The sequence below is a fragment of the Salmo salar genome, chromosome 10 (assembly GCF_965601325.2).
Source record: "Salmo salar chromosome 10, fSalSal1, whole genome shotgun sequence".
NCBI lineage: Eukaryota > Metazoa > Chordata > Actinopteri > Salmoniformes > Salmonidae > Salmo > Salmo salar.
The window spans coordinates 80,275,843-80,302,852 of NC_138300.1; the positions used below are offsets into that span (position 1 = coordinate 80,275,843).

The window sequence follows — 27,010 nt, forward strand, 5'->3', positions numbered from 1 at the left end:
CCCAATTTACATTTTAGCAGACGCTCTAGTAAAGAGCGACTCACTGTATAGAGTCCGTACAATTTCCCCTTGGGAATTGAACTCACTGCCCTTGCGTTGCAAGCGACATGCTCTGCCAACTAAGCTACACGGGACAGACGACTCAAATTCACTCCTTGTAGAGCTCTCCTTGTCCCAGTTAGGGATCGCCTCATATGTGAAGTGCGCGTGTGCATAAACTCAATTCGACCTTGCACTCCTAAACACATATTTTTTTAAGCTTCAAAAGTGGGTGGGAAATACTCAGTAGGGTCTCTACCAACCAAATATGATTAGTTTTTGATTGGAAATGTGTCGCACAGCCTGCTGATGGCTTTTCACTCCGCCCCGTCCATAGATCCCACGGCCTGCAGCTGGATTTTCACTCCGCTCCAAAGCCCCCAATGTAATGGACGCTGCAATGGATTTTGGCCTGCCTACGGTCTGGGGACCGACACACAATCAATAGTTTTTCCAGTACAGTGCTATATTTGTATAGTGTCCAGGCACCCCATTTTAAGCTGTTTGACCACAGTTAAAGTCCAGCAACAGTTGCTATGACCTAGCTTTTTATTCAAGCACCTTTTTTAATTCTAAGGACTCTAGTGAGTAGACTGGACCCTGGTTTATGGACACACAGGCAATTGTTTTCCCTGTACAGTGCAAATTGTTTGTGCAATACAACACAAATACTTTGCTTAAACATTACAATTCAAAATGTCTTTCTTGAACAATAGCACCAAGTAATTTAACAAGAATAATCCAATGAAAATATATTTCTATTTTTTTATTTTTATTTTACCTTTATTTAACTAGGCAAGTCAGTTAAGAACAAATTCTTATTTTCAATGATGGCCTAGGAACAGCCTAATGATTTGTTATGTCTTTAAAATTGTAAAAAATCATTTACTTAAGCTCCAACCATTTCTCAATTTGCTCCACCTTATAATATTATCCATCTTATATAAAGTAATAATACTCTTTAGTTTAGATTTTCCCCCAATGTAGGTATACTTACAAAAAAAATATTCTGCATGTTTTAGCATGGACAATGCCATTGAGGGCTTCCACCATTTTAATGTAGTCAACTGGGTGGGGACTCCTACGAGTTGGTAGCAATAAGCCAATGATGAAGAATAAACACAAGGTTTTTTTGTTTGTTGATGCCATATGGCCTCTGGTTCTATAGGAAATCACTATCACCATCTGCTGGTCAGTGACTGAACTTGTACCCATTCAAAACATGAAGACTGATCTAATAATGGTATACTTTCTATAAAAATGTATTTACCTGCATACCTCTACAATTGTATGCCAGCACCTCCAACCAAAGACAATTTCTGGCATTGTATGGCACTTTGGCGTATGGTAAACCTAGGCACGATTCTGAAAAGGATCACTTCACTGTGTACTTAGTGCTCAATCCTATCACATGTAACTGAGTTACACTCACATACCTCAAGTTAAGATATAGCCCTTAATGACCACAGGTAGGTACAAGGACTAGATAGGGGAATATGCTTCCCCCTATTTTATTCTTTCAGATCAGTGGTCACTAAAAATCCTTATCACTATATTGACCATGTACACACATTTTCTATGGAGGCTTTAAAAGTTTATTTGGCAAAGTTAAACTGTCACCACTTTGTGACATGTTCTCTTTGCAGACAGGGTAACACTTCAATGCAGGAAGCTATGAGACTCAACCATGAACCTGCAGTCCAACAACTCAAGAAATATGAGGCGCAGTAAAGGCACCTTTTCTCAATTACTGTCTTTTGCAGTGTTGCAGACATGTGTGCAGGCATTTGTTCACACACTGAACACCCCCAGAACTTGAGTTTCCCAATGTTTTAATGTAAAACGTGTTGTAACGTGTATGGTATTCTATTATATTGCATATTTCCCCTTCAACTGTCCACTCTGTATATTATCGTAATCCTCATACTGTATTTTGTGTTTGTCCCAATACAAGTAAAAAGCATGAGCTGACGCACACCCAAGATTTTTTGTAGAGGTGCTGCCTGCTGACTGATGGAGAGAAAACTGTATAAAAATAAAGTAAGTCACACACTATATATACTCCCAACAATTTAATGGATAAACATAACACAAACGCATCGTTATCACCACCCTTTGTTGCAGTGTTTATATGAATCTTACAGTACATCTTTATATCTTTAACAGGATGCAATTCGCTAGATGCTAGGGTGGCAGGTAGCCTAGTGGTTAAGAGTGTTGGGTCAGTAACTGAAAGGTCACTGTTTTGAATACCTGAGCCGATTAGCTGAAAAATCTGTCGATGTGCCCTTGAGCTAGGCACTAAACCTGAATTTCTCTTCTAAGTTGCTCTGGATAAGAGTGTCTACTAAATAAATAAATACAATTCTTGTCATCAACAGTAGCCTGAGTTAATTACAGATATAGTTCTGCAGCTCAACTATTATACTCCTGAGCAAACATTCCATAACTGCAGGTGGCAGTAAATCTTCAACCTTGGCTTCATATCTGTTCAAATAAGACACTCCAGGTGGCAGTATACACCCTTTCAGTTTGTTTGCCAACTCATAGAAGTAGTAGAAGAAGAAAAGGGACTACTTCAAAATGGAGATGGCCTAACCGTTACAGACGCCATTAAGGCACAGATATAATGTTGCAAACTCCATATAACTCTATGGACTCTGACTCTGCTCCTCGTCTCCTCCCCTTGAGTTTGTTAATTCATTAACGTGATTGAAGTGAAAGTGAAAATTACCAACACCACCAACCTCACACTTGTGTTTTCTCCAAGGAATGGAAAAAGGGATGGAGGGAAAAGGGATGGAGGGATGGATGCATTTCATAGAATAAAAAAGGACTCTTTGGAGCATATTGGAAGATAAGTCCTGTCATCATAGCCCTTATATACTGTGAGAAGAACCTTAGTAATGTGTTTTGATGAGCCTTTCTTGTGTTTGATTGGTTATACTGATCAGTGCTTATTATATGAAAACATGTAAAACATGTTTTACTGCACTCATGTTAATAGTATACAGTTGTCGTGTCTTTGGCTATGCCGGATTAAGTGATATGACATGCTAACTTATAAAATGATTTCTCTGTAATTAATATTACCTGATTAAGCTAATCATGGAAATGTAATTAACTAGAAAGTCGGGGAACCACGGAAGAACGTTTATAGAGCCGTTATCTTCCGAATAAACTCTTAAAATACTTTGTAATATTTTACATCGATAGCAGTCAATATTAACCCTTATCTTATTTTCAGTCTCATAATGAAAGTTGTAAATTCTTGGCTATCTTCACGAACCCTGGCTAACAAGTTGAATCAGCAATACAAAATTGGGTTTAATTATTTATTTACTAAATACCTAACTAATCACACAGAATTACAAATACACAGAATGCAATGATGTCATACAGAATTCACCCCTGGTGAACGGAACCTGTATGAAAGCTGGTTACACAAAGGAAAGGGGGTTGGGCTTGAATGAAAGAGCGGGAAGATTTAGGAACACAGAAACAGCAGCTATGCTATCGTAAATACATTATCTTATGCATTCTAAATTACCGCCCATTTGGAAAAGAAAAATGCAATAAATATTTACTCTGAGCTGCGCTTCGGTAGATTGGTCGTAGATGCTGGCCGGGTTGGCCAACAGACCTTCCTGTCCTCGCAAGAATGTCTCTGGTGGTAAATTGGATACGTGGTGGTATCTTCGTCTGTCTGTTAGACTGGATCCGTCTAACCCAAATCTCTCATTTGGAAGCTAAAATTACATTTAATCTCCTAAAAAACAATTTCAATATCAAACATTTAAATTGCATAACAATTCCATGTGACTCTGATAACTAGAGGGTGGATACTTTCCCAGGTACAGTTTATGTCGTCCTGTCATCAGTCATAATGTCTCAGATGACAACTGAAATGAAATCCATACTCATTACGTTCCCAAGCATATTTCCAACTGGTTTTATTACCAAAATATGGTTCCTTTTCCCCATTTGTTTGATGTTCCCAGACTCTCTATATTTAACACAGGCTATTCAAGTCCTTCAGTAGGGTCAGAGAGGGGAAGGGAGAAAGGTATTTATGGGGGGGGGGGGGGGTCATAAACCTTACCCACAGGCCAACGTCATGACACAGTATATCAGTATACATCAATGATGTCGCTCTTGCTGCTGGTGATTCTCTGATCCACCTCTACGCAGACGACACCATTCTGTATACTTCTGGCCCTTCTTTGGACACTGTGTTAACTACCCTCCAGACAAGCTTCAATGCCTTACAACTCTCCTTCCGTGGCCTCCAACTGCTCTTAAATACAAGTAAAACTAAATCTATGCTCTTCAACCGATCGCTGCCTGCACCTGCCCACCCGTCCAGCATCACTACTCTGGATGGTTCTGACTTAGAATATGTGGACAACTACAAATACCTAGGTGTCTGGTTAGACTGTAAACTCTCCTTCCAGACTCACATCAAACATCTCCAATCCAAAGTTAAATCTAGAATTGGCTTTCTATTTCGCAACAAAGCATCTTTCACTCATGCTGCCAAACATACCCTCGTAAAACTGACCATCCTACCGATCCTCGACTTCGGCGATGTCATTTACAAAATAGCCTCCAATACCCTACTCAATAAATTGGATGCAGTCTATCACAGTGCCATCCGTTTTGTCACCAAATCCCCATATACTACCCACCACTGCGAACTGTATGTTCTCGTTGGCTGGCCCTCGCTTCATACTCGTCGCCAATCCCACTGGCTCCAGGTCATCTACAAGACCCTGCTAGGTAAAGTTCCCCCTTATCTCAGCTCGCTGGTCACCATAGCAGCACCCACCTGTAGCACGCGCTCCAGCAGGTATATCTCTCTGGTCACCCCCAAAGCCAATTCCTCCTTTGGCCCCTCCCCTTCCAGTTCTCTGCTGCCAATGACTGGAACGAACTCCAAAAATCTCTAAAACTGGAAACACATCTCCCTCACTATCTTTAAGCACCAGCTGTCGGAGCAGCTCACAGATTACTGCACCTGTACATAGCCCATCTATAATTTAGCACAAACAACTACCCCTTCCCCTACTGTATTTATTTATTTTGCTCCTTTGCACCCCATTATTTCTATTTCTACTTTGCACTTTCTTCCACTGCAAATCTACCATTCCAGTGTTTTACTTGCTATATTGTATTTACTTTGCCACCATGGCCTTTTTTGCCTTTACCTCCCTTATCTCACCTCATTTGCTCACTTTGTATATAGACTTATTTTTCTACTATATTATTGACTGTATGTTTGTTTTACTCCATGTGTAACTCTGTGTTGTTGTATGTGTCAAACTGCTTGCTTTATCTTGGCCAGGTCGCAATTGTAAATGAGAACTTGTTCTCAACTTGCCTACCTGGTTAAATAAAGGTGAAATAAAAAATAAAAAATAAAATAGGCATTCCCTATTTTACACTTGAGGTAGAGCTCATGGGTAATGTCTTTCCTGGGCTTCTGGTTGTGAAAGAAGACTGTAAACTGGTTTCCATCCATTCTTTTTATGCAAGTAAAGTACTGCATGTCGGATAAAAAATTTCACAACAGACCTAATGGAAACAGCAAATTTGTTGATAAACTTTCCAAATTTCGACAAAACACATTTTTTCTAGACAAGGTTTATTTTTTTGTGTTGGTAAAAGTAATTGTGTTAGAAATGGCAGTGGAAACGTTAATGCGTAAATATTGCTATAATAACCATCATATTGAAGTAGACTTGGGAGTCACGCAATGATATGTTGTGCTGAAATGTGTTTTTATTCATGTAGGCTACACTAGGTTTCCATCCAATTGGCGACAAGTTTCAGGCAAATATAAAAAAATCTGCATAAAAACAATATGCACATTTTTCCACCAGATATGTGTTTCATAAAATTGACTTGTTGTGGATAAAAGGCTGTGCGTGATGACGTAATCAATCAATCAAATGTATTTATAAAGCCCTTTTTACATCAGCAGATCTAACAAAGTCCTTAAACCCAGCCTAAAACCCCACAGAGCAAGAAATGCACATATAGAAGCACAGTGGCTAGGGGAAATCCCATAGAAATGCAGGAACCTAGGAAGAAACCTAGAGAGGAGCCAGGCTCTGAGGGGTGGCCAGTCCTCTTCTGGCTGTGTAGGTGGAGATTATAAGAGTACATGGCCATTAAGGCTAGATCATTGTTCAAGCTGTTCCAACGTTCATAGATGACCAGCATGGTCAAATAATAAATCAGTGGTTGTGGAGGGTGCAACAGGTCAGCACCTCAGGACTAAATGTCAGTTGGCTTTTCATAGCCGAGGATTCAGAGGTCGAGACAGTGGTAGAGATGGAGAGAGAGGGTCGAAACAGCAGGTCCGGGGTAAGGTAGCAGGTCCGGTGAACTGGTCAGGGTTCCAGGGTTCCGTACTGCACATAAAACATTTTTTTGGCTTAAATTCCCATGTACTGAATAAAAAAATACCATCACATTTTCAACTCTACTGATGGTTTTGTCACAAAAAATGTTGTGCTATATAGCGAATGTGCCCAACGATACAAAAAGATCCCACCTTGTCTAGTGTATTTTGTTTTGTCGTCTACAGTAAAGTCCGTAAAAGCACTACTGAATACTATTGTATAATACAGTCATGTCTGCAAAAACACTACAGTGAATACTCCAGTATACTACAGTCATGTCCACAAAACACTACAGTGAATTCTATAGTATACTACAGTCATGTCTGCAAAAACACTACATTGAATGCTACAGTAAAGTCAGCAAAACACTACAATTTATACTATACAATACTACAGTCATGTCCACAACAACACTACAGTGAATACTATAGTATACTATAGCCATGTCCACAAAAACTCTACAGTGAATACTACAGTATACTACAGCAATGTCCACAAAAACAGTAGTGAATGTTATTGTTTACTACAGTCATGTCCGCAAAAACCCTAAAGTGAATACTACAGTAAAGTCCACAAAAACACTACAGTGAATACTATAGTATACTACAGTATTGTCCACAAAAACACTAGTGAATGTTATTGTTTACTACAGTCATGTCCGCAAAACCCCTACATTGAATACTATTGTATAATACAGTCATGTCCGCAAAAACCGTAAAGTGAATACTACAGTAAAGTCCACAAAAACACTACAGTGAATACTATAGTATACTACAGTCATGTCCACAAAACACTACAGTGAATAATATACATTTACTACATTCACGTACGCAAAAACACTACAGTAAATACTACAGTATACTACAGTCATGCCCACAAAAATACTAAAGTGAATACTACAGTAAAGTCCATAAAAACACTACTATATTTGTATAGTATATAAATATAGTAATACTACAGTATTTAGACCATATACTATAGTATTTCTTTATGTGGGTTAGCTTTTAATCTTTTTTAGTGTTGTTTTTGGCAAATTTCTAAATGCATTGTATCCACATCTGTGGTTGTATTGTGTTTGTAAATAGTCAAATATATCAATCAATCAATCAAGGGATACTACAGTGTGGAATATAGTATTTTACAGTATACTTCAAAATTCTATAGTTAGCACTGCACAATCGAGGTGGAACCTCAGAGGAAATCCCCTGCATGAGCTCCCCATGGTATAGAAGGCATGTCCGCAAAAACACTACAGTGAATATTACAGTATACTACAGTGATGTCCGCAAAAACACTACAGTGAATACTGTAGTATACTCTAGACATGTCTGCAAAAACCCTACAGTGAATACTACAGTAAAGTCCTCAAAAACAATGCAGTGAAAACCACAGTATACTAGTCATGTCTGCAAAAACACTACAGTGAATACTATAGTATACTACAGTCATGTCCACAGAAACAATACAGTGAATACTGCAAAAACACTACAGTAAATACCACAGTATACTTCAGTCATGCCCGCAAAAAATACTACAGTAAAATCCATAAAAGCAATACTATATTTATATAGTATATAAATATAGTAATACTACAGTATTTAGACCATAGTATACTATAGTATTTTTTCATGTGGGTTAGCTTTTAAAAGTTTTTTGTGTTATTCTTGACACATTTCTAAATGCATTGCATCCACACTTGTGGTTGTACTATGTTTTTAAATAGTCAAATAAAATCAATCAATCAATCAATCAATCAATCAATCAATCAATCAATCAATCAATCAAGGGATACTGAAGTGTGGAATATAGTATTCTACAGTATTTATATTTATATAGTAAGCACTACACAATCAAGTTGGAACCTCAGAGGAAATCCCCTGCATGAGCTCCCGAAGGACAGCACGTTCAAATCAAATTTAGTTGAGCTAGGTAGGTTTGTGCTTTGTGCGTGATTGTCTATGTCAGGACTGATGTCGTTTTGAGGAACGTATATTTTCCCTCTGCCTGTGTTTTTTTTTTGCCGCAGAGGTTTTGTGGGCTGCGTCCCTGCTTAGTGGTTCAGCGGGGTGTTTTTGGAGCATTTGTTTGTATGCGCCGTGCCCTACCGTGTTCAGACATTGTGGATGCCCATTAAAGTGTGTTCACGGATTTTCTGTCTCCTGCGCTTGACTCTGCCTCTCCTGCTTCCTTGAGCCAACCTTGACAACAACATTCTATAGTAAGCCTGGCTTACATGATCGAGGGGGATACTACAGTGTGTAGTATAGTATTCTACAGTATACTACAAAATATTATAGTAAGCACTACACAATCGAGGCATACTACAGTGTGTGGTATAGTATTCTACAGTATACTACAAAATTCAAAGAAAGTACTACACATGATCAGAGGATAGTACAGTGTGTAGTATATTATTCTACAGTATACTACAAAAGTCTATAGTAAGCACTACACGATCGAGGGATACTACATTGTGGAGTATAGGATTCTACAGTATACTACAGTTTACTACATAATTCTATACTAAGTACTATAGTATTCTATAGTAAATTGTTGTATTTTTTTACATGGGTACCCCTGACATAGGCTGAAGAAATCTATACTTATAAGACATTTTATCAAAGGGTGATATAGGCAATAGCCATGCTGCTTATTCTAAAATACTGTCGCTATTTTCATTAGTCTTGTAATATTGCATTACGTGGGATTGATTTAGACTTTGGTGTAGATATAATCTGCATGTGCACAAATTGATACAATTAAACCCGTTGGCCTCTGTTATAAGTAAACTTTAAATTCTCCTTCAAATCCCTGGGTGAATATTAACTTGTGTGCTGTCCTAAAAATAACTAACACATGATGGTGACTGCTTATACCTCCCGAATCGGGTCAGACTGAATCTGTGTCCAAAACGGCACCCTATTCCCTATATAGTGCACTACTTTTGACCAGGACCCATAGGGCTCTAGTCAAAAGTAGTGCACTATATAGTGAATAGGGTGCCAGATCCTGACACACCCTTCTGATGTATGCAAACAGCTGCTTGATAGAGTAGAGTGTCATGTGGGATACAGGCCTGTCCCATTCCACCATGGTGACCACATTTTGACATCATAGGCAGCAGCATGTGAGGACCTTTACACACACTGAGCATCATGTGTTTGCGTCATAACTTAATATTTATGGTTAAAGTGTTTCTGTGAGCCATTGTGTAAAAAACAATTAGCCGTGGGGTCGTTTTTGAATTATGGTGACATTTGCGCCCCTCAGCTTTGCAACCATGAAAAACACTTAAAATGACAAATAGTTATTCATCATACATGTTTTTGTTTATATTGAACTGTTAATTAATGTAAAACATAATGCAAGTCCTCTATACTGTAAAACGTGATTAAAGTAAAGCAAATTTGCTTGTCCCAGTAGTGATGAGTAGAGTTTAACATGTTCTTGGGATTTAGAGAGATCGTATCTAGATATTATTTTGAATGCTAGAAAGTATACAAAAGTATTCAATATATTATATAGATCAATAAAAATAAATTAATTTCCCCCCAAAGTCCATGCCCAAATGACCCAGTGAATAACCCATGGTGTCATAAAATAATAGCGTTTTGTATTTTGAGCATTGATTGTTATAGACTGCTAATGTGTACTGGCACACAAAGTAACAAGTCACATGTTTTTTGGCCCTACACTTGTTAGCAAGTATTAAGAAAGTGAAACAGACAGACACTTACAGAAAGATCCTAATAATCACAGAACGTTCCATCAGTCATCATCATACAATAGGGAAAGAGAAAAGGATCTTCAGCACATTTGTTTTGAAAATGTATTTTCACGATGATGAGTCTCAGTGAAACAGCTGGATGAATGTGATATCATCACCTTGCTCTGGCTGATAGCGCATGACGCTCATAATCATGACGCACGGCTCTAATGTCACTCCAATGTCACACTTCACCCTCAGACGTACACAGCCACTTCAGCCACATGACTCTCATGGAACTCATGTTGCATAATATCCCGAAAAGGCTCAAATGTAGCTGATGGACACAAATACTATTAACCTGTAGAAGAGAATATAAGATATTAAGGAAAATATTATTTGCCATGTTAGCTAAACATGCCCTTATTTCTCTTTACACAAATAGAAGAGGCTCTCTGTGTGTCTGCCCTTTTAAGAATGTAATTGTGTCTCTTTGTGGCTAAAAATGCCCACATGTTCTTTTGCACAGCTAAAGGGTGCGATAATCCTCACACAGGACGCTCCCGAAAGCCCCTGACAAGCGGTTGCAGCTGTACTACCTCGACCACAGCCAACAGCTAAAGTTCAAAGACGTCCCAAGGCGCTAGCTATCAAGTTACTCGAATTGACTACAAGCTTATGGTATAGACCACCTATTTAATGATATTGGTGATTGATGGGAGAGTCTTTGATGTCTGGTGAAGTTAGCTACATAAATTCTAAGGTGAATAACTGCACTTGGTTTGACAGAAACGTTACATTTTGTACAGTGTGTGAAGAGAGACCTGCTTGTCCAGATTGGCTGTTGCACTGTGACGCTATGGGGAATATACAGTACGTGCACTAGGCTGCGTCTTATGTTCTGTCATCCCACTCTATTTGGCAAAAGAAAATCTGCGTCTTGGAAAACAGCCTTCCATACTTTCTTAAAGCACGAGTCAGATAGAGACAAAGAGATTGAATTCAGTTACATTCAGTTAGGTCTATATTGTATATTAAGAAAACCATTTCAACACACCAGAAAGACTAACATACACAGCATTGTCTTGACATGAGAACAGATTCAAACTGTCTCAAGCTGATATGAGTAAGAAGTGGACTATGGTTTTCACACTTTCTGTTTTCCCAATCAACCATACATCAGCATTGACCCATGATTGTGTCGTAATCTTACTATTAGGTATACACCCCTTTCATAACTTCTGCCATGTTCATTTACCAAGAGAACAAAGCAGAAGACAAATATCTGTTGTTTGCTCTGACATGGACAATAAAGTTGTAGTTGAGCCCTATACAGTATCTAATGAATCTAACAGTAATGCATCAGAGTACAGGAAACAGATGTGTCATCACAAAGCCCTAACAAGCCTGGTTGGGAGCGAATTACCACTGGGATATTGAAATGGAATATGTCTGCTAAAATTACAACCACACTCACTAGTGCTTGACAACCTCCAGTGGTGCCATGTAGAGTTCACCTCCCAAAGGTCAGTGGTGTGATGGATGGAGTCCCACAGTAAGAATACGGCATGAGATGTCTTCATCACAGAAATGGACGGGCCTTAGGGCAGTTTGCGCAAATGCCCGGTGGGCCGGTCCATCTTTAAAAAAAATGGCCCTGTTAAGAAATGTTATTATGATTTTGGTGCAGAATGATTATCATTTGACTAATGGGCTGCTGTCCCATTTCACGTACACCAACCCAAAATAGTTTAGTGGACTGGCCCATTTGACCCCAGTGTGTCAGAAATGCCTGGGACGATTTATGGTCCCAGTCCGCCCCTGCTTCATCACAAAAGTTCTGCATGCACTATACTTCACATTGTGGGAAATGTCTACATGTTTTTTAAATGTGTCCCAAGGGTACTGTAAATACGCATGTGGTCAATTCTATTATTTGTTGAAAGATTGCAGGAAATTACCGTTTTTTTCTTCTACTACTGTTATCAGAAAAGAGATTCATAGACATAGTAGTTTTTGTTAAGCATATTTATTTATTAAATAATAAAGTAATAACATACTGTAAATTGATATTAGGAATCTGGAGGCATCTGGTACAAAATAAATCTAATTCAGACTGTTTTAAAATCAGTTTAATTTACACCAAATACAATAATACAATAAAAGTTGTTATTATCAATAATCCATCTAAGCAATGGTCCACAGCCTTGTAACTGGTGTGTTATTTGAACGCAAGGCTTTGAACTAATGTGTTCAAATAACATACATGCTGTCAAGATGCATCAATAGTATGGCCAATGTCTAGAAAAGGCACATAACATTCGATTAGAAAAATAATATTATTGTGTGCTCCATTGAACTGAAAAAGGGTCTGCCTTGAACTAGGTGACGCTCATAAGAGTATAGCTAATTAAAGGATAACATCCTCGCCTGTTAATATCATTTTAATAAGAATGTTCTAAAATATATATATATATATATATATATATATATATATATATATATATATACAGTATTTCTTGATGGAATTTGGATAGAACAATGCATATACTGACTTTAACGTACATTTACATGAAACTCTTTGCAGTATGCTACACACCAATCATTTTGTACATTTGACATCTACATTTGCGAGTTCATGTATTCTCAGATGAGGCATAATGAAAAATTATTGTGGAGCACTTTATAAACACTGAAATATATTTTCACAGGTCTCATCATATTCTATTATTTCCTTTCATCGGCTGTTTCTCTCCCTGACAAACCAGCCAGATCACAGATAACAAATAAAGACTGAAACAGGCCAGAAAGTCATAATGGTAAGCAGCAAAAAAAAACACCACGAACAGGACGGTGTATAACAGTGCTTTTGAGAGATTATGCCAAGAAAATGTTTCTCTCCACCACATGACATTGCTCCTGGTGCTATCCTGCCCTCCCTCCACAACGGGCACTGTACTTGTAGATTGATGCTCCGCAGACACTGTGTCTGGCTGATCTTCCTGGTTGCTTGCCTCATCCACAGACTCACTGATGGATGGCATGGACAGCCTGCTGCCTCTTCTACTTATCGAGGGCCGTTTCCCAAGACTCAAGTCCTTGTTTCGTTGCTTCTGTGCAGCCCTCAGACTGTGCATGTACAGCTCCATCTCATCATCTGACAGGGACTCTGTGGACGCGTTGTCTGCCTCAGCCCCCCCTTCACCCTCTTTCTCACTGGCAGGTTCATCTGTTTGAATGTAGGATTCCCCGTCTCCTTTGATGGAATCCATTTCCTCTCCTCCAAGAGGATTGGTGTCCGGCGTTACGTCATTGTAGCAAAGATTTGACACTTCATCCATCTTTAATGTATTTTCTTCTGGGCCTGATTTTTCTGCAACATTTACATTTGTGCTCTCACCCCCCTTACCCTTACAAGTATTGCCCATTGGCTTGATTAACTTATCCACCAATTCATTTTGATAATCTAGTAATTCTACATCTACTTTGTCTTTCTCGGCTTCCTCCTCCTTCTCTTCCTCTACAATCTCCTCTTCCTCCCACTCTATCCATTTCACATCCCCCTCCTCTAATTCCTCCAGGTCTTCTTCAACAACCATCTCGTCTTTCATTTCTTTCTCTATTTCCTCCTCTCCTTTCACCAGCTCTTCCTCTTCCTCCACCCTTACTTGTATTTTTTCCCATAACATAATTTCTTCTTTGTCCTTATCCATCTCTTCTACCGCCAACTCCTCCTTGGTCACCTCCTTCCCCACTTCCTCCTCTGTTTCCTCCACCTCCCCTACCTCCTCCAATTCCTTTTCCCCAGCCATCATCTTCACTTCTACCTCTCGTACAACTACTTTCTCTTCTTCCCATTCGCCCTCCTCCACATATTCCCCCATCATCTCCTCTTCTTCCTCTTCCACAGTCCCCTCCCAGTCTTTTTCTATTATATTCCTCTTTAGCAATGGTTGGCCATCACTTGCACCTTTCTCGTTCTCGGTAGGAACTAAATCCTCCTCATTTTTCATAATTACCAGGTCATCTTCCTTATGAATATCGTCTTCTTTGGACATTGGGACCTTGTCAGTGTCTTCATCATAATCATCCCTCACATAGTTTGTCATCTTGCCTTCTTCCTCACTATAATCCTTACTGTCAATAGAATGCCTGTTTTCTTCATTACAAAAGGTGTTTGACACTTCAAATGATAGTTCACCCTTCACTTGATCTGTTTGTTTTCTCATCAACTTCTCCAATGATGTCCATTCCTTAATGACAATGGGATCCTCTTTTAACATTGTCCCACTGGTTTCTTCCTCCAGTGTGTCTGTACAGGTCACAGCTAAGTTTTGGTGCTCAGTGGGGATCTTTTCCTCCACCTTTGTTGTTGAAGTGAAAACTTTTAGGTCAGCATACACAGGCTCTAGCATGGCTATATCTGTGCCTACTAATTCTGTGAATGTGCCTGTTGACCATTCATCAGTGTTGGCTGAGGAAGGGTTCTCCATTTCCTCTGACTCATCAGGTCTCTCATATCCACCACTGGCCCCCTGCATAGTCATTTCAGCAGAGACATGTTTTGACCCCATTTCAGTTTGTGACTGTAAGAGACTGCCTTGTGTTGTGTCTATCAAGGTTTGTGTTTGGGAAAGTGTTGTGTCTGGAGGAGTTTGTGAAAGTATTGTGTCTGGAGGAGTTTGTGAAAGTGTTGTGTCTTGAGGAGTTTGTGAAAGTGTTGTGTTTGGTAATGGGGTTTGTGTCTGGAAAAACTTGCTGTCCTGGTGGATCTGGGACTGGGGAGGCAGAATGTTCTCTTCAGGCCCCTGGAGGCCTGAGTCCTCATTGGGGATTTGTGCCCTGAGAGCAGCAGCAGTGTGCAGGGCAGTGTGAGCCCTGGGAAAACCTACTGTCTCTTCTGACAGAGGTTCAAGTTCAGGCTTTTTTTCTGCACTTAATCCAGAGAGGAAATGTCCTTGGCTTGATTCAAGATATTGCTGTTGATCTACAGGCTTTTCTTCAGGTGTCCTCTGGGTATCAGCTGAAACACAGGAGTGAGTTTCTACGTAACTCTGGACTGTACAGGCTGTTGAATCCCTTCCATGCAATGTCCCCCTTGTTCGATTACCAATATCGGTTGAGCTCTGGCTCTCATTCGCCACTCTACCAAATACTTGACAGTATAGTGGGGCCACAACATTTCCAAACGTAAAGCTATTGGTCTGGCTGCCTGGGACTGAGTCTGCTGTGCTGTTCTCCAACCTTACAGTGTTATCTGAATGTGTTCCTTCTGTGTTGATGGCAGATCCACCCTTCTCCGGTTCCATCTGCATCAGAGCACTTCCCTCCAATTTGGAAACAGACGTATCACCATTTTGGCTCAGTGCAGCGGGTTGATCAGTTAAATCTGACTTGTTGCTGGGGATCGGTGAGACATGTTCCTCTCCCAGCTCGGATGGGGCTGAGCTGACCATTGAGTCTATGTTCTCAGGTTTCACTGACTCCTCACAAGACGTGCTGTCCCTGAGACCAGGAGACAATTTGTTGCACGTAGCCAGAGAATCTGAAGTCGCCTGCAGCCCAAACTTTTTCCTGTGCTGTGGTGGCAGTGGTTGTACCTCAGGCCCATTTGAAGGGGTTTCCTGTGGGAATGTGCTTTCCCGTGGGATCTGTGATGGTTCCACTGTTCCCTTCTCTTTCTCTTGGGTCTCATCCTCTCTCTGGATGAAGTAGTCCTGCACCTTCACCAATCGTGCTGCCTTTCGTCGGTTTCTCTGGCTAGAGTTCTGGCTGCTCTCGATCTGTCAAACAGCAAGAAGGATAGATTCAATTTAGCCTTCTCACACAATGCCTCCTCAATGGTTAGGCTAGTTTGGGGATGATGACATTTAGATTGGCACGTTCAGATTAAATATTGCTCATGACCAAGCCAAAATATATTTTTAGACATTTCATTTTGGCACCCCAAACCAAACCTCACATGAGCACTGGCCTCTGGCCAGTAACATTTGAATGTTTGAGTTTGTAATGCAACCATTGCAATGTGTTGCTTAGTCACTCATGTGACCATGTAAGACCTCTCTAAGCTCCTGTCATGGAACATATATAAATACTTGGCATTTGACTCAAGTGTCATAAAGATGCAACTAGTACAGTATGTTAAAGTAATGACTACCAGGGCTTGGACATCAGTGATCACATGACATATTGAGAAAGAGCAACAGGGTTCACTGTCTCCCGTTTCTGAGGTCACCCCAAAATAAGCAAGTTTAGTGTAGAGAATCATTGTACCATCTAAACCGCTTGAAATATATTTTCCATAACCAAAAACATTGTATTTTCAGCTGGTATACAAAACCGAAAGTAAAAGACGCAAAAACGAAACTTAGAAATAGAGCACATAGAACAGGTCTACCGCTTCTTATACTTGCTTTCAATGAGAATGTACAGATCTATAAGACACAGTTCTATGTGAATTTAGTGGGTCGCTCAAAACGTTACATATTGCAGCTTTAAGCCTAACCATGGCATTTTACCATGCCATTTACTGTAGATTACATTAAAACTTAATTAAACCTTGCATGAATCATCATTGAAGGCCACAATAACAAGTAAGGCTCATTTGAAAATCGTACATAAATGTTATGTCAAGCTATGTATCACAAAAGCGTATGTTGTAAGAAAACCCTGGATACATGACTCATCTGTAAAAGTTCTGAAATCCAAATGCTGCAGGTGTTACTCACCAGTAATTTCTGATGATCATCTTGGAGTGCTCCTGACTGAGACTCAGAGATGTTCACACTAGTCATCTCTCCTCCATGTTTGTTTACATCTAGAGAGGAAAAATCATAATTTACATTAGTTAATGATTTAATGTAATTGATTTTAGTCCTTTAACGTTTTAATGATTTAGTACAATGAATGATTGATTACCTGACGATTCATCACTGGTTGATGACCAGTTTTCGTCACAGGGAAATTCATGACTGTAAATAAATGAAATGAAAGCTCAGGAAAAAAGACCCAACAACAATTGTCCAACATTTACTGTAAAATCATAATTTCATAATAAACTGCAAGTTGGCTTATTTTTAGGAAGCAAATATATCTAGATATATGTAAAACGGTGTATTTTGAGGCGAGGCATTATCAATGTGAAAGCCTCATAGCTTTCACACGACTGGACCACTGGACTGGACCACACATTTTCAAAAACGTACTGCTGTAGCATTCAATCATTCCATCAATCTACACACACTCAAGACAAGCCTGTTTTGATTAATCTGATCATCCTCACATGTTGGCTTTCAGGATGCTTTTCCTACGCCCGTTTTTGTATTTTTGTGCTTTTTCTTTCAGCTCTTTGACTTTCTGGTGACAAAACATCACATAGTTCCGGTCACTATTGTTGGCCCAGAAAGTCCCAACAGGGGTCTCATACCGGAGACAGAAGTCCACTCTGGCCCCCTTTTCCCCAAAGGGGGGCACCAGGGTGAGCTTGAAGGAGAAGCAGTCAGTGTCTCCATTGCTGGACCCTGGTATGTACTCTGCCAGCAGGTCAAAGTGCGTGGCCCAGGCATCCAGAGAGGTGCGGATGTACACCATCTTATCAAATGAGACATTGAGAACACGGACCACGCCCCGCAGTATCGTAGTCCCGTGGAGTAACTCAATGCTCTCCAATTCTAGCTTCTGCTCCTGAACTCTCAGGACCATGGCTTCTTCGGACGGTGGAGGAGTGTATAAGGAGGACAAGTAATATTCCTCTACCTCTTTCTCTCCCTCAAGGGCGTCAAAATTCAGCGGAATGGTTATGTCCCACGAGTCAAACTCTTTCACGTTCACCAGGTTTTGGCCGAGGGCGTCCGCAAATGACACCCTCCTGGAGCTTGACGGCGTCAGCTCGAGCTCACAGTCCTTTAAGTCATTGGAGCTCCTTCTCCGTGGAAGAGGGGAGGACCTGGGCCTGATGCCGCCGATCACCTCCGCGTCAATCGCCTCGTCCCCGTCCCAGGTGATGAGCCCTGGGACACCCAAGAGGCTGCTGACCCCAGTGGGTCTTGGTTCAGCCGCAGCAGACTCCATTGGGCTGTCTAGTGACAGAGTGAAGGGGAATCGCAGAGCCAAGTTCTCTGCTTCTCTCTGACAACTGACATTCAACATGTTGTGACTAAACAGATGGAGTCGAGTTACAGATGACATTGTAGCGAGGGCCAACACTATAAATAGGTCAGAAGGGACTTCAACTATGCAGTGTGGGCTCAGGAGAACACTGAGAATATAATCTCAATGCCTGTTCTTTGAGACACTGCTTCACAACAATGATATAAATAGTCAAACATTTGAGATATAGGCTGATCTTAACTAACTTTGCTATTTGATTCAAACTAATCTCGGCACCCAGAACCAGACCTCGGGTGTGCACTGTTAAGTCTGTCACCAAAACAAACATTTTCTCGGATAGTTTGTTGTCGCCTATGTGTAATGTTATGTTAGTCAACTTCTCCTAATAAGGGTCAAAGGGTTAATCATGTCATAAATACTGGATAAAACATGTTTTGTTATAAAGGTGAATCTCCTTGTATAGACACTTCAGGTTAACTGCCAACATGCCCCAAAGTGTTTAAAATATTAGAAGCCTTTTTTTGTCTCAGAATGACAAACTCGGCACTACGTGGAACATTACATAATTTGCTTCATCAAAAATGATAAGTGTTAACCCCATTGTGCAACTCAAAATGGCAAACAATGACCATGTGGTCCAGTCTGTCATCTCAGTGAGATTTAGCTAGCTGCATCTTATAAGAACTCATAATCTACAGTTTCCTATTTGATGAATGATGAATGTTTCATGAGAGTTGACCTTTTATCTGTGAAGGAATGTGGCACGCAGGGACTGAATCTGGTTAAGAAAAGAGGAGCTACAAAAGAGTCAAACAGACCATTCAAACCATCACAGGAAAGACAGGTAGCCTACAACAGAAATGTCTTTCCACTAATACCAAAGACAGCATGTAGGAATGCTCTCAATAGACACTCTCAGCATTTGTGCTGTAAAGCTGACCAATGAAAGTCATGACAAACACAGATATGGACATTGAGAAAAACAAGTTAGAAGTGGAGCCAGTAGAAGGGATGGTCAGAGCGGTATAGTCAGGTGGAGAGGCTGGAGGACTAATTTCCAAGGAGACCTAGATAGAAGAGCTGGGGTCAGCGTCAGGCAGGGATGCAGAAATTGCTTCAGTAAAGAGTGAGTTACTCAAGACAGGCCTCAGCACTGTTCGCGATGACATCCCACAGAAACATCCAGCCTGCCGGGTGACATTCAGTCCGAGCTGCCCTCAGACAGCAACAACACCTGGGACGGTGAGGACACAAAACATGGAAATCCAGAGCCCTCTGCAAAGCCCTCGCTCTCCTACATCGCCCTGATCGCCTAAGCCATCCTCTCCTCCTCCTCTTGGAAGTTCAACTTGGCCTCCATGTATAGCATGGAGGACCAGTTCCCCTACTTCAGGGCCCGGGTGTCGGAGGTCAGGGCCATGGCTGGAGAAACAACGTGAGGCACAACCTGTCCCTGAATGAGTTATTTGTGAAGGTTAATAAAAGGACCACAATGGAAATAAGTAATTATTGTGTTATCCTTGATAGTTTAATTAAAAAAACTAGGTATTGGCAGTTTATATTTGTCAAAACAATTCAATAAATCAAGGTGGGCCACTGTGAGGATGGGAAGGGCCACTACTGAGATATCCGCATAGGCCACCTGAGAAACTTCCTGCTGGGGGATTTCAGGCAGCACAGGAAAACCTGAAGGAGCAGGCGCCAAAAGGAACTGGAGGCCGGGTGCAGTACAGCTGGCTCTCAGGGCTGGATGAAGCCACAGTGCCATCCACAGGAACCTAGAGGTTATTATGACACTACTGGATCTGTGGACTGGACTTCACTTCACTATCACTTCACGTTACCCAATCGAGAGGTTCCAGGACTATTTATGACAGAGCTGTGGGAACAGGGAGATGATGCTATGATCATCCCATGGCACCAACATGGAAACTGCATAGCTGGGACATATTCATGTGTGCATGACCGGGGTAAAAGAGTCATGTAACAGCATGTTAGTGAGACCTCATCCCCTTTACTCCCTACCGGGCTGCCAGTGTAGGTTCCCTATCGTCAAGGACATTATATTCCCTTAGGCATTCTTTTCAAATAAATGTATAATTTTTTTACTGACTATTTTGAGGGATACTACAACAAGAAGATCAGATAGCGGGGTAAATACTGATGCATATCTGACTAAATTATTTATATATACACTAGATGATTGACAGGGGGTGCTGTTTTGAAGCACCCACACCTGCCTCCATTTTGGCACTCCCCCACCGTTGTAAAAATATATGCTCTATAGAAATGCATTTATTAATGTCTATATTTGTTTTTGCCATGTGTATTCTACTTCAGACACCTTAATGTATACTTTAAATTATATTATGTGCGCTAAACATAAAAAAATATATGAAACATTTCCTAAAGTATAATTTTTTCTTAAAATACTAATGCTACTGTTGCCACCACAACAAAAAAAGTACTTAAATGCATGTAATTTTGTCCTTGAAACATTTAATTTAAATACTGTAGAATTCAGTGAAGGCTGCTAAGAGGAGGACGGCTCATAATAATGGCTGAAACAACGCTAATTGAATGGCATCAAACACATGGAAACCATGTGTTTGGTGTATTTGATACCATTCCACTAGTTCCACTCCAGCCATTACCACAAGCGCGTCCTCCCCATTTATGGTGCCACCAACCTCCTGGGGTATAATTCCATTCATTCCGATGGAGGACTGCTCCTTCTGGGGAGTGCCAGTATGTTCGACCGGTGGCTTCAAATCCTCTAATTGGCCAATTCATAGCATCAGAAATACAGGGTTTATATACATCATTGATCTGACTAGATTGTATCATGTATCATGACTGACAAAATTGAACTTCACATTGTTTATTTTCCTATCCCACATGTTTTTAAATAGACTACTTGTTTTTTTCCCATGCACATTCCCTGACATTTCTACAAAATCTCCATTCATCTAAATCTTTCTTTGTGTTTTTTGCACATCTTGTTATATAATATCAAATGTTATTTACCTCTAGAGTATAGACTATTGATATAATAAAATGTTGTCATGCTTTAATTCCTTTATGCTGTTCTATGATACATACTGTACATTTTAGGCGTTTTTAAGTTAAACCTGAACAACACTCTGAGTTTCAACAAATAGGTTCAAGTTAAAAAAAGAACTGGAGCATTATGTACCTATTGCATCTGGGAAGTAATTGAACAAAATAATGAACTTAACACACTGAATTTGAAAAAGGAAACAGTTATATTACACCAATTAAATATAAACAAACTTTTAAAAAGTTTAATCTTATGTGATTATGTGTGTCCTCTCATTATCTCTGCACCTGAGACGACAACATTGTCTTCCGGATTTGAAATGACAGCTTTTGCACGCAATGACCGTTAAATGGTATTGGGTATTGGACATTTTACATTTACGTTTTAGTCATTTAGCAGACGCTCTTATCCAGAGCGACTTACAGTAGTGAATGCACACATTTCATTTCTTTTTTTTTTGTTCTTTTTTTTGTACTATTAGAACATCTTAAATAATTTGTTTAAGCAATCAACTAATGTAACATTGAACTGTGATCTTATTCGTTAAAGTGATACAGATTATTAATGGCCACCAAGAAGAAAATAAACAGATTTTCTGTTCCAAAAGTAAAAAATACCCTGAATGATGACTCCAAAATAACTATTTTTTTTAACAACACCACATTTAACTCCCCACATCTTTCTTAGATCATATCCAGTTTAAAACATATAATCTTCATCTTCATTCCCACTGCTGTCCCCATCTATACCCACCCACTGGGCAAAACCTGGTTGAATCAACATTGTTTCCACATCATTTCAACCCAAAATTTCTATGTGATGACGTTGAATCAATGTGGAAAACTGATTATATTTTCAGAAAAGTCATAAATGTGAGGGCATTTTGTATTTTCTTCACCCAACTCTTACCTAAATCCAACTAATTCACATTAGTTGACAACTTAAACAAATGTAAATCAAAACTAGACGTTGAACTGGTGTCTGTGCCCAGTCGGCACAGTCATTTGAGAGTCATTCCTAATCATGATGTAGTGAACATTCTGGATAAGGATATTTCCTGTTGGGAACTTGGAAAAAAACGTCCATCTCAGAATTCCAAGTTGGCAAACTCTGGCCCACCGGGCCTTCACAATTGGAATTCCGACGTTATCTGCCCGGGGGAGTTATTCAACTGGCCCCTCCATCGCAACGTAACCGGAACGCCCATCTGCTAACTGCGGCCCGCTAATTGTTAGCTGTCTTGAGCATATCGGCTGCAATCTGAACAGTCGAACAATCTTCTTGGGCCACTATAATTATAACTATTTTGACAATTGGATTGATCCCCTCTACCACACGGAACCCACTAATCTACTGACGGAAACGCACGGGGTGGCTAAAAACAGACCTCCATCCTCTGTTAGCTTGCTACCCATGGCTCGGCTAGCTGTCTGAATCGCCGTGACCTCAGCCAACCTCACTACTCACTGGACCCTTATGATCACTTGGCTAAGAATGCCTCTCCTTAATGTCAACATGCTTTGTCCATTGCTGTTCTGGTTAGTGTTTATTGGCTTATTTCACTGTAGAGCCTCTAGCCCTGCTCATTATACCATATCCAACCCTTCAGTTCCACCACCCACACATGCGATGACATCACCTGGTTTCAATGATGTTTCTAGAGACAATATCTCTTTCATCATCACTCAATACCTAGGTTTACCTCCACTGTATTCACATCCTACCATACCTTTGTCTGTACACTATACCTTGAATCTATTTTATCGCCCCCAGAAACCTGCTCATTTTACTCTCTGTTCCGGACGTCCTAGACGTCCAATTCTCATGGCTTCTAGCTGTACCCTTATCCTACTCCTCCTCTGTTCCTCTGGCGATGTAGAGGTGAATCCAGGCCCTGCAGTGCCTAGCTCCACTCCTATTCCCCAGGCGCTCTCTTTTGATGACTTCTGTAATCGTAAAAACCTTGGTTTCATGCATGTTAACATTAGAAGCCTCCTCCCTAAGTTTGTTTCATTCACTGCTTTAGCACACTCTGCCAACCTGGATGTCTTACCCATGTCTGAATCCTGGCTTAGGAAGACCACCAATAACTCTGAAATCTCCATCTCTAACTATAACATTTTCAGACAAGATAGAATGGCCAAAGGGGGCAGTGTTGCAATCTACTGCAGAGATAGCCTGCAGAGTTCTGTCCTACTATCCAGGTCTGCACCCAAACAATTTGAACTTCTATTTTTAAAAATCCACCTCTCTAAAAACAAGTCTCTCACCGTTGCCGCCTGCTATAGACCACCCTCTGCCCCCAGCTGTGCTCTGGATACCATATGTGAACTGATTGCCCCTCATCTATCTTCAGAGTTCGTGCTGCTAGGTGACCTAAACTGTGACATACTTAACACCCTGGCCATCCTACAATCTAAGCTTGATGCCCTCAGTCACACAAATGATCAATGAACCTACCAGGTACAACCCCAATGGCGTAAACACGGGCACCTCATAGATATCATCCTAACCAACTTGCCCTCTAAATACACCTCTGCTGTTTTCAACCAAGATCTCAGCGATCACTGCCTCATTGCCTGCATCCGTAATGGGTCAGCGGTCAAACGACCTCCACTCATCACTATCAAACATTCCCTGAAACACTTCAGCGAGCAGGTCTTTCTAATCGACCTGGCCCGGGTATCCTGGAAGGATATCGACCTCATCCCGTCAGTAGAAGATGCCTGTTTATTTTTTTTAAATGCCTTCCTCACCATCTTAAATAAGCATGCCCTATTCAAGAAATTTAGAACCAGGAACAGATATAGCCCTTGGTTCTCTCCAGACCTGACTGCCCTTAACCAACACAAAAACATCCTGTGGTGTTCTGCATTAGCATCGAACAGCCCCTGTGAAATGCAACTTTTTAGGGAAGTTAGAAACCAATATACTCAGGCAGTTAGAAAAGCCAAGGCTAGCTTTTTCAAGCAGAAATTTGCTTCCTGCAACACAAACTCAAAAAAGTTCTGGGACATTGTAAAGTCCATGGAGAATAAGAGCACCTCCTCCCAGCTGCCCACTGCACTGAGGATAGGAAACTCTGTCACCACCGATAAATCCACTATAATTGAGAATTTCAATAAGCATTTTACTATGGCTGGCCATGCTTTCTACCTGGCCACCCCTACCCCAGTCAACAGCACTGCACCCCCCACAGCAACTCGCCCAAGCCTTCCCCATTTCTCCTTCTCCCAAATCCAGTCAGCTGATGTTCTGAAAGAGCTGCAAAATCTGGACCCCCCCAAATCAGCCGGGCTAGACAATCTGGACCCTTTCTTTATAAAATTATCTGCCGATATTGTTGCAACCCCTATTACTAGCCTGTTCAACCTCTCTTTCGTGTCGTCTGAGATTCCCAAAGATTGGAAAGCAGCTGCTGTCATCCCCCTCTTCAAAGGGGGGGATACTCTTGACCAAAACTGCTACACACCTATATCTATCCTACCCTGCCTTTTTAAGGTCTTCGAAAGCCAAATTAACAAACAGATCACCGACCATTTCGAATCCCACCGTACCTTCTCCGCTATGCAATCTGGTTTCAGAGCTGGTCATGGGTGCACCTCAGCCACGCTCAAGATCCTAAACGATATCTTAACAGCCATCGATAAGAAACAGTACTGTGCAGCCGTATTCATTGACCTGGCCAAGGCTTTTGACTCTGTCAATCACCACATCCTCATCGGCAGACTCAACAGCATTGCCTCGACTGGTTCACCAACTACTTCTCCGACAGAGTTCAGTGTGTCAAATCTGAGTGCCTGTTGTCCAGGCCTCTGGCAGTCTCTATGGGGGTGCCACAGTGTTCAATTCTTGGGCTGACTCTCTTCTCTGTATATATCAATGATGTCGCTCTTGTTGCTGGTGAGTCTCTGATCCACCTCTACGCAGATGACACCATTCTGTTTACCTCTGGGCCATCTTTGGACACTATGTTAACAACCCTCCAGATGAGCTTCAATGCCTTCCGTGGCCTACAACTCCTCGTAAAACTGACCATCCTACCGATCCTCGACTTCGGCGATGTCATTTACAAAATAGCCTCCAATACCCTACTCAATAAATTGGATGCAGTCTATCACAGTGCCATCCGTTTTGTCACCAAAGCCCCATATCCTGTTAGGGCTAGGGGGCAGTATTGACACGGCTGGATAAAAAACGTACCCGATTTAATCTGGTTACTACTCCTGCCCAGTAACTAGAATATGCATATCATTATTGGCTTTGGATAGAAAACACTCCAAAGTTTCTAAAACTGTTTGAATGGTGTCTGTGAGTATAACAGAACTCAAATGGCAGGTCAAAACCTGAGAAGATTCTGTACAGGAAGTACCCTGTCTGACCATTTCTTCCCCTTCTTGATTATCTCTATCCATTACAAAGGATCTCTGCTATAACGTGACACTTCCTACGGCTCACATGGGCTCTCAGAAGGCGGCAAAAAGCTGAATCGTGGCTTTGCAGGCTCTGGCTGAAACAAAGTAGCGCATTTGGGTAGTGGCTGGTTACAGTACTGTGAGACTCAGGCTCGTGCCCGCGTCGACCGAAAGCCTTGTTTTCTTTCCTCTGTTTACCTAAAAGGAGATTCCCGGTCTGAATATTATCGCTTTTTTACGAGAAAAATGGCATAAAAATGGATTTTAAACAGCGGTTGACATGCTTCGAAGTACGGTAATGGAATATTTAGATTTTTTTTGTCACGAATTGCGCCATGCTCGCGACCCTGATTTACCATTTCGGATAGTGTCTGGGACGCACGAACAAAACGCCGCTATTCGGATATAACGATGGATTATTTTGGACCAAACCAACATTTGTTATTGAAGTAGCAGTCCTGGGAGTGCATTCTGACGAAGACAACAAAAGGTAATCAAACTTTTGTAATAGTAAATCTGATTTTGGTGAAGGCTAAACTTGCTGGGTGTCTAAATAGCTAGCCCGTGATGGCTGGGCTATGTACTTAGAATATTGCAAAATGTGCTTTCACCAAAAAGTTATTTTAAAATCGGACATATCGAGTGCATAGAGGAGTTCTGTATCTATAATTCTTAAAATAATTGTTATGCTTTTTGTGAACGTTTATCGTGAGTAATTTAGTAAATTGTTAGTAAATTCCCCGGAGGTTTGCGGGGGGTATGCTAGTTCTGAACGTCACATGCTAATGTAAAAAGCTGGTTTTTGATATAAATATGAACTTGATTGAACAAAACATGCATGTATTGTATAACATAATGTCCTAGGGTTGTCATCTGATGAAGATCATCAAAGGTTAGTGCTGCATTTAGCTCTGGTTTGGGTTTTTGTGACATTATATGCTAGCTTGAAAAATGGGTGTCTGATTATTTCTGGCTGGGTACTCTGCTGACATAATCTAATGTTTTGCTTTCGTTGTAAAGCCTTTTTGAAATCGGACAGTGTGGTAAGATTAACCTCTTGACGTTACCCTAGGATAGGGGGCGCCACAGCGCATTTTGGAAAAAATTCGTGCCCATTTTCAACGGCCTACTAATCAGACTCAGAAGCTAGGATATGCATATAATTAATACCTGTGGATAGAAAACACCCTAAAGTTTCTAAAACTGTTTGAATGGTGTCTGTGAGTATAACAGAACTCATATGGCAGTCAAAACCCCGAGACCGATTGAACCA

At 40.8% G+C, this 27,010-nt stretch overlaps 1 protein-coding gene across 1 annotated transcript; it reads right to left on the reverse strand.

Annotated features, from left to right (window-relative positions):
• Positions 1 to 12,269: 12,269 nt before the first annotated feature.
• Positions 12,270 to 18,438, reverse strand: ppp1r3ab (protein phosphatase 1, regulatory subunit 3Ab). The gene is made up of 4 exons (XM_014124567.3): positions 17,435 to 18,438; positions 17,071 to 17,123; positions 16,881 to 16,969; positions 12,270 to 15,935 (listed from the first exon to the last, which is right to left on the reverse strand). Exons 1-4 carry the CDS (start codon positions 18,337 to 18,339, stop codon positions 12,870 to 12,872), a joined length of 4,113 nt encoding a protein of 1,370 aa, XP_013980042.1. The 5' UTR covers positions 18,340 to 18,438; the 3' UTR covers positions 12,270 to 12,869.
• Positions 18,439 to 27,010: the final 8,572 nt, after the last annotated feature.

Coding starts and splice junctions, on each gene's coding strand:
- ppp1r3ab (XM_014124567.3), bottom strand. CDS start 18,339: ATGTCATCTGTAACTCGACTCCATCTGTTTAGTCACAACATGTTGAAT. Junction 16,970..17,070: donor AACCAGTGATGAATCGTCAG/GTAATCAATCAT, acceptor TTTCCTCTCTAG/ATGTAAACAAACATGGAGGA. Junction 15,936..16,880: donor ATGATCATCAGAAATTACTG/GTGAGTAACACC, acceptor GCTGTTTGACAG/ATCGAGAGCAGCCAGAACTC.